The 11,981-nt window shown below is 38.9% G+C and overlaps 3 protein-coding genes across 3 annotated transcripts in view; 1 reads left to right on the plus strand and 2 right to left on the minus strand.

The window, feature by feature from the left end:
- rnf175 (ring finger protein 175) overlaps nucleotides 1-11,981 on the minus strand; it is a 394,559-nt gene that overhangs the window by 299,805 nt on the left and 82,773 nt on the right. The window lies entirely within an intron of this gene.
- On the plus strand, nucleotides 7-4,021 carry LOC126403695 (fibrinogen alpha chain). The gene is made up of 4 exons (XM_050066407.1): nucleotides 7-996; nucleotides 2,674-2,857; nucleotides 2,946-3,091; nucleotides 3,570-4,021. Exons 1-4 carry the CDS (start codon nucleotides 940-942, stop codon nucleotides 3,888-3,890), a joined length of 708 nt encoding a protein of 235 aa, XP_049922364.1. The 5' UTR covers nucleotides 7-939; the 3' UTR covers nucleotides 3,891-4,021.
- fgb (fibrinogen beta chain) overlaps nucleotides 7,756-11,981 on the minus strand; it is a 17,947-nt gene continuing 13,721 nt past the window's right edge. The window contains exons 12-13 of the mRNA XM_050066399.1: nucleotides 8,483-8,673; nucleotides 7,756-8,385 (exon numbers count right to left, since the gene is read on the minus strand). Of these exons, the coding sequence (XP_049922356.1) occupies nucleotides 8,154-8,385; nucleotides 8,483-8,673 (423 nt within the window). The 3' untranslated portion in view covers nucleotides 7,756-8,153. The remainder of the gene's footprint in view (nucleotides 8,386-8,482; nucleotides 8,674-11,981) is intronic.

Below are 11,981 nucleotides of genomic sequence, written 5' to 3' on the forward strand. Positions count from 1 at the left end.
TGCTGTGATCTGAGAGCAGATTTTAACGGTGCTGTTTCTGTCTGTCACTGTGAGGCTGTGAAACCTGCAGATAAATGACAGCACAGTAAAGACTGATAGAAACAGCAGAGGATGACGGGACTGATGGAAAAAGGACCTTAGTTTATAGAAGGTGAATTCTCTGCAGTGTTAGGTGCCTAAATATTTGTGAGAGGTGACACTTGTGAACAATGCTTTCTTTAGCTGTGTCTCTGTTATGGCTAAAATCAATAATCAACTCCTTAGTTTGAGATGCGTTTAAGTTTTAAAATGCACCCACGTTGTGTTTGAGGATGTGGATGCATCTGGGAGCAAACAATAAAAATAATTCCACCGCAGCTTCCTGTTTGGTTTGTTGTCTGATTGAATGTTGTAGTTCTGTTATAATGTGAGACACATAATTCAATCTAAATATCTGTCATATTTTCAAACACACTACAACAAATGGTCACCTACAATTTATATTTTCAGTCAGTTTGTACGCTGTGTAAATATCCATCGTGTACACGTATGAGCACTTAACTTTGCTCCACCTGAGGGTCCAGCTTTGAATTCATGGAGGTTCATTATTCTTGATTACAGTGACTATTCCTCTGAGGAATGACATAAAATAAAAATCACAAGTAGAAGACAGTCATATTTTAATTTGAGGAAACCATCAAAGATTTTTTAGCCCTGACCTTCAAACTTGCATTCATGTTGGATTCAATTTGCCGTGTTAGAAATCCTCACGATGGATCTTTGTCCTCTTACAACACCTTTTATCTGTGACGTCGTGTCTGACTGGGAGCTCAGTTGGAGGTGAACTAACCACAGTGCGTTTTGTTTGTTTGTTTGTTTGTTTGTTTTTCTGCAGTTTGTATAAGGCTGAAGCAGCAGAATCAAGATGGCCGACAGTCCTACAGTCAGTCCCAGACATACATGAAGCAACACTGTCGAGGGACGTCAGGCGTCACCCTGTGTTCAGACGATGACTGGGTGAGAAACACACGAACACAAACATGAACTCCTCTCTGTAACACTTATTTATAACAGCGTTGCACACAGTCGGATCTATACCTGTTTTGTAAAAATGTAATTTCAGAATATGTGAAGGAGCATTTTCACACCACAACAGTAAATTAATGAATTAACTCACGTCAGGCTTCCCTCTTAGATAAAACTCAATGCATCACTTTTGACTTGAGTACAGAGCTCAGTTTGTGTAGACAACTTTGCTTCTGGATATTTTAGTTCAAGGTAAGAGTCAGAAAACTCTACTCTCTGGTTTTAAAGCCTGCGATTTGGAATTCTGGTCGTCGCCATCGTAGATTTATGAAGCCAAAAGTGACCATTTTTGGACAAGAGGGTAGAGCTAACCCTAACACTAGCTGCTAGCTTGGTTAGCACTGGATAATACCAATGCTAATTTTTGCTCGCAGAAACCAGGCTCAAAACCATTTAATCCAAATGTACTTGCCAAAAGAAAATGACTCATCCAGTTCCTTAGAGGCTCTTTTATTACAATCAAATGCTGATTGAGGCATTACGCCATGGTTACGTTCCCTAACCAGCATTGTCGCTATGGTCGCGACTTGTCAATGGATGTCACCCACCTGTCACTCAAAGCAGCCACGCCCTTAATGTACACAACTTTAAGAACATTTTAATGGATGAGCTATAAATTCACTCTCCTGGTTGTCAGGTACGGGGAAATCAGCTATAGAGACCATGATTTCATGCCTCCACGCCAATGATAGCTGTGGTCTGAGGCATTATGTTTTGGGGTTGTCCATCTGTCCCATTCTCGTGACCATGATATCCCAGGAACACCCTGACAGAATGTCTTGAAATTTGGCACTAACCTCCACTGGACCTAATGATGACCTGATTCGATTTTGGTGGTTAAAGGTTAGAGGTCAGTGTGACCTCACATTTGTCTCATTCTCGTGACCACAATATATCATGAAGGCCTCAAGGAAAATTCATCAAATTTGGCACAAACGTCCACTCAGACTGGGCGATGAACTGATTTTGGAGGTCAGAGGTCTCCGTGTCTCATTCTCGAGAACACAATATCTCAAGAACACCTTGAGGGAATTTGTCCAAATTTGGCTCAAACATCCACATGGTCTTAACGATGAACTTATTGTATTTTGGTGTTCAAAGGTCAAGGTCAGAGTGGCCTCACATTCGTCTCACTCTTGAGACTGCGATATCTCAGGAAGGCTTCACGGGAATTTCATCGAATTTGGCACAAACGTCCACTTGGACTCAGCGATAACCTGATTTTGGTGGTCAGAGGTGTCTGTGACCTTGATTCGGTCCCGTTCTTGGGAATGCTATATCTCAGATCGTCTTGAGGGAATTTGTTAAAATGTGGCCCAAACATTCGCTTGGACTCAACTATGAACTGATTTGATTTTGGTGGTCGAAGGTCAAAGGTTAGTGTGACCTCATGAAACATGTTTTTGGCACTTCAGTGTAGGCTTCACTTCTCAGCCCTGAAGGTTGCAGGATCAACTTCTAATGCGGCCGACGTTTAGCACAAAGTCACCGTCGCCAAGCCTGACATTGTTCTCCTAACCCACTGAACGCTCTCAAGCCTGACATTGTTCTCCTAACCCACTGAACGCTCTCAGATACAGCAGTAAACCCTCGTGCTCTTCTTCAAAGGTTTCTAAATGCCTCTCTGGCTGCAGACTCCAGGGTCTGATCTTGCAACTGGAGAGCAAGGTGGAGAGGAGACTGAGGATGGTGTGTAAGACAGCAAAGATGTACGAAGACATGTCTGAGAAGTCCATGACGGTGACGACACGCATCTACAACTACAACCGGAGAGTCATCGTCAACAGATACAGTGAGACTGTTTGTTTTTGTGTTCTGGACTAAATACAGACAGGATGATTGAAGTAATGGCGGTTGACTAACACTGTGTTTGTCTCCAGTGTCAGAGCTGAAGTTCGTGGAAAACGCCGATGGATTGACCAGGAACCTTACGTTGCTACGGAAACGGTCATCCCAGCTGTCGCTACAACTAGAGGAGCTCCGCGGCAACGTCCTGAAACAACTGGAGGACCTGTATCGAACAGAGGTGAGATGTGACGAGAGATTGTTATACGGAGCGTTTCAGCTCATCGTTTTGGTTTTATGGCAACTGTGCTGTTTTTGTTTCGTCTCACTGCTGCACTACCTGACAGCTAACGGACACAGTTAGCAGACAGACACAGGTACCAACCAGCTGGTGAACATAGTGGAGAATGTATGTGCTGTAGAGACAGATATTTCCTTCAGGGGGTGGTGGAGACCAGAAAAGGAGCTAACAGAGAGAATATTGGACTGACGTTCATCAGGTGACACAAACACAAAGACTCCTGATGAAATATCATTCTGCTCTGTAACTGCTGGATGTGGAAAAAACAACTGTTTGCTAATATGAGAATATCATGCATCCCTAATCAAATCAAACTTAATGTTTGATACCACACATATTGAATATCTTATAACAATATGAGTCTGCCACATGTCCTCTTTAGGGGAATACTGATATGTATGTTGTCTTGTGTCACCAGGTGGACATTGACATGAAGCTGCGAGCCTGCTCTGGGTCCTGCCGGTCGGTGTCACCGTTCAGCGTCGATCATCTCGGCTATCAGTCGCTTCAAGCTGACATGGAGCAGATGGACAAGCAGACAAAGAAGTCCGCTACGCCTCCTGAAGACGTCCCACACGTCAAGCTGCAGCCTGTAGACATCGGCCCGGAGCCGTCGGCAGAGTATAAGACCATCCCAACCATCCAGAGGGAACTGTTGACCCAGTTTGAGGACATCGGACAGAACCAGGTTGTTCTGGAGGAGCTGCTGGAGGCGGTTGATCCTGCAGAGCTGGAGTGAAAGGGCTCCACGGAGGCAGGTTTGATAGATCACAGTGGAAGTGAAGAGTGGGTGTTTCTGTTTCTTTTCACCAGCGCTTTGTAACTTGGTTTGGAGAGGGCCTTTTCCAATAAACACAATCACTGTTTTTATTTCTGCTTATTTATAACACTGCGCTCTCTTGTGCACGTTAACAGTACGTTTGTCCAGACATGCATGAAGACGGAATCTTTGCCTGATGAAGCTGCGGCTTAACAGTTGTGTAACGAGTTAAAAAAACTTTTATATAAACTTATGAATATGGGCACGGGTAAAAATAAAGTTAACTCAGGCGGCAGCCGGTAAGAACAAAATTTAAATTTATTTTCATGGAGAAATCGGGTTGTGCGGTATTTTTAAGATCTAAATCTAGGACTGCAATAAAAAAAATATATTTCCGATTTATCAGTTGAGTGTTATTTTCTTGATTAATCGGTTAGTTGTTTGGTCTGTAGATGTAAGAAAATGGTGGAAAATGTTTCCAGTGTTTCCCAGAACCCCAAATATTTTCACTTCACTGTCACAGAGGAGGAAAGAAAGCAGAAAATAATCACATCTAATAAGTTGGAATCAGAGAATTTTGACTTTTTTTAATTACTCAGACCCGCTAATTGATTATTAAGTCAGTTGGCAGTTAAATATGTAATTAATCACTTTAATCAGCTAATATTATCAAGCCTCATCAGATGGTCGGATTTTTTTTTTAATGTGAAAGCCTAAAAACTTTGACCCCTAAATTCACATTCAGCCAGATAACAGGGCGTCACTGATCCCACAGTGATGAAGGCTAGCTTCTCGCTGGTACGTCGAAATGGATGGCACGAAGGCAAAAACAGCCATTGGTGAAAACCACATTGTGGACAATACAGTGTTGAAGGTTAAGTTCTTAAGTTCATGCGTTCTTTATGCAATGTTTCAATGAGAAAAATATCATTTGTTCAAAAATCGGTTTTAAATGTAGTTTCAAAAATGATCTGGGAAAGGTTTTAAAAAGTGTTAAATGTGTCTGACACGTGCGAGCTGCCTGTGGGAGCAAAGAAGATGTAACCCTGCTCTCTGTCGCAGTGTTTTACACTCCACATTGTGCAGCTGTGAACAGTGATGGTTCCAGCAGGTGGCGCTGCTGCTGCATTCTCCTCTCCACTCTTCAGCTCATGACATCCATCAGTGCTGACCGACTGTCTCGGGTCCAGAGATCCTCAGAAGGTTAGTTTGTTCCATAAAAATGACTTCTGTGTATGTTTTGATGTTTTTCTTCCCCACAAGACAAAATGACTTTATATCTTGTGTCTGACTTGTGTTCATGATAATAACAGTGTAGAGAAGTAGGATGATAGATATTTAATATTTTATATTATATTTTTTTCTGTCCATTTCTGTACAGTTTTTGTTATATATATTTTTTTCTATTAATTTTCGTACATTTTCCTTATATTTTATAATACTTTTATTCTTATTAACAAGTTTCTTTATTTATTCATATATTTCTTTTTTATATTTATCCTTTTTTTAAAAACAGCAATGTTTTTTATTCTATATTTTTTACATCCTTTTGTAAAAATATTTTTATTTTAAAATTTTTTACTCTTTCCACATTTACATTTTTCTATATTTTTTCTACTTATAAAAATATTTTCTTTAATTTTTCTATCCATTTTTAAAAATGTTCTTCAGTTATAATTTTACCATATTTTTTATTTCTTTATTTTTTTATTCTAGCTATTTTTTAAATTCCTTTTCTATATTTGTTAATATTTATAAAATTTATATTTTTAAATATATTTCTATTTTTTTAACTTGTTTTTTGATTTTTCAAAATGTATTTTTAAAATGCTTTTCTATATTATTTCTATTTGATTTGTTTTTTCAATATATATTTTATTATTATGTTTTAAAAAGTGTTTGTTCTATTAAAGTTTTTTAAAATGTTTTGCTGTATTTTCTATAGTTTTATTTTTCTTTCTTTTTGCTTATTCATTGTTTCCTGCTTCTGTTTTTGAGTGTTTGATCTTGCAGTCACAGGCCACACTTCATATTCCAGTATCTCCTGCACATGTGTTGATTCATGTACAACTAGCAGTCCCACATCTCTGTCACTGATATGAGTGTGTTTGTCACTGTTTGCTTTGAGAAAACATTCTGCATTAATGCCGGTAAGTCCTGCAGTGACTGATCTGAGTGGGCGATGTGTTTGTGAACACAGCAACGACACACCGAGAACAACAAACAGCATCGATCAGTGCGGACAGCACAAGTGACTCAACTCTGATCTGACCTGACCAAGGTTTCCTGCTGAGTCACAGGTTTGTCAGCTTGAACCAGGAGGCTTCANAGTGTGTTCAAATGCAGCTGACACAGGGCGACGTGAGGCGACGTAGACGACGCAACAGTTGGCTTTCGTCGCCGCTATTTCTTTGATGTCGGTTTGGTGTGTCCGCACCTTCACCAATCTCATTCCTCTTGCCTAAACCTGACCAGTAAAACCAACAAAGGCAGCAAGTGCTAACCAGTCAGAGGGAGGGTATGGCAGGTCATGCCTTCACCATACTGGATAAAACAGACGAACGTGGTGTCCAGATTTGACTTGGAGATAATTGCGGGTCACTTCTGGTGCTGAGCCTACGTTGATGAATCTGAAGTAACCCTTTATAACACAGTAACACAAACACACTAACTGATGGAGGCAGCAGTCGACCAGCAGCTTTTTTCTAAATGGAGTCTGGTGTCTTTGACGAGAGCGTAGATGGGAAACTGGAGCTGTGATGGCTGCCCTGTGGGGACAGGCTGTGTGGTGGAAAGGTGACGCTGTTAGAATATTCTTGAGGTTATGTACACTTCAACTGATATTGATTTTTTTTTAGGTGGCTAAAATGTATTTTGTTGTTGTCCGTCTCCTCAGCTGTAAGTTGCTTCGCTTACATGTCAGACTCCAGGCTGCTGCTCCAAACTTGAGTCTTACTGACCGCCATTGACTGTATTAGTGATGGGATTTCTCGTTCACTTTGAAGAGCCGGTTCAAAGATGCGGTTCGTTTGTTCGTTTTTTTGGGGGGGGGTTTCTGTGTTTGTGTGTGTGTGTGGTGGGGGGGTGTGAATCACATTGGTGATTTATGGCATCACGTAGTCTGGATATTGTAACGTGGACCCAGAATAGACTCCGCAGATGTAAAGTTTGGAGTAGCCATAGCAACGGCCTTTATAAACAAACTAGTCTCTCTCCACTTGTTCCCGATCAAATGATCTGAAATGAATGGATACAGAGTCAATTAAAGCAAAAATCAAAGAAATTAGGAACTGGCTCGTTCACTCTAAAGAGCTGGTTCAAAGACTCGGCTTGTTTGCAAACGTCACATTACTATACTGCATGACTGTCAGCATGTATTTAGCACAGAATGTTCTGGTTCTGCAAGTTGGCAATGCTCTCATCACCTCTGTTCACAAATTAGACACATTTAATATCAATGCATGGAGAACACACTCCTCTTTTTTCCTCTGTCACATTATTTATGTCTCCGTCTCCACGGACACAGACACAGTTCCTTTCAGTACACTGTACAGTCATTTCTGTAAATATGTAACTCATCCTGTGGTTCGTATGTTCACACATCAGATAATAAAAGACACTTGTGCACCATTTTGTTTCCTCTGCTCACTCTTATTATACTTGTGTTGAGTTCTCGTCTTGAAACCAAATGTGCATCTTTGCATTTTCCTCCATGATGTGTTTTATTTTGACAAGCCGGAGCAGGAGGGATTCAGTTTCCTGTCCAGCTGGGGTGTAAAGGAATGATGGTGGTGAGTACATTTTGTGAGCGTGCAGTGAAATAAGAACCAGAGCAGGCAGAGAATATGTTGCTCAATGTGTTTATTGAGTAGCGGAGGACAGTTGACAGCAACTCGTCCTAGTGCACACTGAAGACGTCACACATAACGAGAGAGGACAGCTCACAGCACATTCACTCACAACAACAACCATGTTTCTCTTCATCTTTTTATCTGACAGGTTATTATTTCACTTTATTTCTAAGCTTAATGCTGCATGTTCATTTATTACTGGTCGTTTTCAGCACACTCCTGGTTTCAGTTGTGTGTGAACGTGAGTGTGTGTCCATCAACATAACAGCTACTGCTAAAATAAAGGACACACTTGAGTACCAGTTGAATGTTACACAGACACACCACACTCTGGAGTCTTTTATTTTGGCAGTTTCCTGTACGTGTCATGTGTCGACGCGATGCGGCACGATTATCTGGAGGCAAAGAACGGCCTGATCTTCATGCTGATGGCCTTCAGGGAATACCAGCTCCCCTTCCAGTTCATCCACACCACGCCGTCGTCTGTGCCGTGCTTGGCCATTTGGTGCGTGTAGGCTCCGCCTATGTAGTAACGGCCGTTGGGATTGGCTGAGTGGCAGCGGTTGTACCACCAGCCCCCTCCGTCCTCCCTGGCGCACTGTTTGGAAGGATCCCCGGGGAGCCTGGTTCATGGACACAGGGACAGAGAAAGGTGAGTGTGTCTCTTTGTATAGTGTGCTATTCTAATCCTGTGGCTGTCTCCCACAACAGGACACTCACCAGTTGTCATTGTCTCTGTCGTAGGTGCTGAACATCATGCCGTTGTGAATGGTCATCGTGCGGTTTTCACCAAACAGTTCTGTGGATCCCTCCAGGAAACCGTTGCCAGCAGTGCCACTGTAACCATCGACCGCCAGCACGAAGTTGGAGGTCTCTGATTGGATGGTGAACTGCTGATACTGGGCGTGGACCTACATGATGGACAAAAACATCTGAGTATGAATAAACTGAGACATCTGATATTTGAAAATGTTTATTACGGATTGTATCTCCATCTTCACAAGCAACAACACCAAAAGATTCAGAATCAGAGTCAGAATTCAGTTCTACATTTAAATATGCTGACTTTGGACATTTTTGATTTTTCGAGACATAAAATACTATGATTTTTGTCAGACTTGACTTTTTATTACCATACTTTAGTTTGACTTTTCACAGACATTTTTCATGACATTCGATACTATGACTTTGTTGTCTGTTGTTTCGACATATTATACTATGACGTTTTTTGTCCGTTGTTTCGACATACTATACTATGACGTTTTTGACAGTTTTTGCATCATACTATACTATGACCTTTTTCGACATGCTATACTATGACGTTTTTTAAACATTTTTCTACATATTATACTATGACGTTTTTGACAGTTTTTGCGTCATACTATACTATGACGTTTTTTGTCCGTTGTTTCGACATACTATACTATGACGTTTTTGACAGTTTTTGCATCATACTATACTATGACATTTTTCGACATGCTATACTATGACGTTTTTTAAACGTTTTTCTACATACTATACTATGACGTTTTTGACAGTTTTTGCGTCATACTATACTATGACTTTTTTGTCCATTGTTTCGACATGCTATACTATGATGTTTGACAGTTTTTTCGACATACTATACTATGACTTTTTTGTCCGTTGTTTCAACATGCTATACTATGACGTTTTTGACAGTTTTTGCGTCATACTATACTGTGACGTTTTTGTCCGTTGTTTCAACATACTATACTATGACGTTTGACAGTTTTTTCGACATACTATACTGACTTTTTTGTCCGTTGTTTCGACATGCTATACTATGACGTTTTTGAAACATTTTTCGACATACTATACTATGACGTTTTCGACATACTATACTATGACGTTTTTTGACATACTATACTACGACGTTTTTGAAAGCTTTTTCGACATACTATACTATGACTTTGTTTTTCAGTTTTTGCGTCATATAAAAATAGGACGTTTTACAACATACTATACTATCACATTTATTTCGACATACGATACTATGACGTTTTTGAAAGTTTTTTCGACATACTATACTATGTTGTTTTGAAAGTTTTTTCGACATACTCTACTATGACGTTTTTCGACATACTATTCTGTGACGTTTTTGAGAGGTTTTTTTCGACATACTATACTATGACGTTTTTTGACATACTATACTATGACGTTTTTGGACATACCATCCTATGACGCTTTTCGACATACTATACTATGACGTTTTTGGACATACCATACTATGACGTTTTTTGACATACGATACTATGACGTGTTTTGACATACGATACTATGACGTTTTTGAAAGTTTTTTCGACATACTATACTATGACTTTTTTTTCAGTTTTTGCGTCATATAAAAATAGGACGTTTTACAACATACTATACTATTACATTTATTTCGACATACGATACTATGACGTTTTTGAAAGTTTTTTCGACATACTATACTATGTTGCTATGACGTTTTTCGACATACTATTCTGACGTTTTTGAGAGGTTTTTTTCGACATACTATACTATGTTGTTTTGAAAGTTTTTTCGTCATACTCTACTATGACGTTTTTCGACATACTATTCTGACGTTTTTGAGAGGTTTTTTTCGACATACTATACTATGACGCTTTTCGACATACTATACTATGACGTTTTTTGACATATGATACTATGACGTGTTTTGACATACTATACAATTACATTTTTGCGACATACTATACTATGACGTTTTTCAACATACTATCCTATGCTCCATGTGACAGTTTTTTCCACATACTCTGATGTTTTTCGACACACTATGCTTTTGACAGTTATTTTGACATACTATACTATGACGTTTTTTTTTCTTCAGTTTTTTCAACATAATGTCGACCCAGGAAAAGCTGGAAGAAGATCGGGGATGCAGCCTTTGCCTATTACGCCTCCATGGAACACACTCCCTTTACATATCACGGAATATGGCTTGCAAAGGGTTTTCTTTAACAGAAAGCCAAAAACATCTGTTCACTTTAGCATTTAACTACCTCTGACTTTTCTGATACAGTTCTGAAACTCTTTTTATGCTTCTCACTGCTGCAACTCTCTCAAAACTTTGTATCTTACTTGATTTTATGATTTATGGTTTTACAATTTTATGATGTTTTAGTGTCATGATTTTATGACTTCATTGATTTTATGATATTTTTTATGAAGAAATGAAATGAAATGAAATGTCTGCTGGTGAATCTGCGCCTGTTGGGTTTTATAGGCTCTGATTGTTAATGACGTCTGAAGGCCTAGAAGGTGTTACAAGATGAAATCTTCAAAATGCCACCACTATCACATGGAAATTGTTAAATCAGTTAATCCTTAATAGTGTCTATAAATGTTCTTTTATATTGAATTGCCTTGTTTGTCTATGTCTGTTTTGTCTATTTTCCTGTAAAGCAATGCCCTTATTGTAAATAATATTGTGCTGCATATCTTGTATTAAAGGTGCTATATAAATAAAGTTTTTTATAAATATTAAAGGATGACTTTTCACAATTTTTTCGACCTACTATACCATGACGTTTTTCAACATACTATAATATAACTTTTTTCAGTTTTTTCGACATACTATACGACTTCAGTTTTTGCATCAAACTAAATTATGACGTTTTACGACATACTATACTATGACGTTTTTGAAAGTTTTTTCGACACTACTATACTATGATGATTTTGAAAGTTTTTCGACATAGTATACTACGACGTTTTTCTCATTTTTTTCAACATACTATACTATGGCGTTTTTGAAAGTTTTTTCGACACTACTATACTATGAGGTTTATAGAAGTTTTTTTGACGTACTATGCTATAACTTTTTTCAGTTTTTGCATCGTACTAAATTATGACGTTTTACGACATACTATACTATGACGTTTTTTCATTTTTTTCAACAGACTATACAATGAAGTTTTTTCCATTTTTCGACATACTATACGATGACTTTTTAAAGTTTTTGCATCATCCTAAATTATGACGTTGTACGACATACTATACTATGATGTTTTTGTCAATTTTTTTGCCATATCAATCAATCAATCATCAATCAATCAATTTTATTTATAAAGCCCAATATCACAAATCACAATTTGCCTCACAGGGCTTTACAGCATACGACATCCCTCTGTCCTTATGACCCTCACAGCTGATCAGGAAAAACTCCCCAAAAAAACCCCTTTAACGGGGAAAA

Source organism: Epinephelus moara, chromosome 17 (genome assembly GCF_006386435.1).
Source record: "Epinephelus moara isolate mb chromosome 17, YSFRI_EMoa_1.0, whole genome shotgun sequence".
Classification (NCBI taxonomy): Eukaryota; Metazoa; Chordata; class Actinopteri; order Perciformes; family Serranidae; genus Epinephelus; species Epinephelus moara.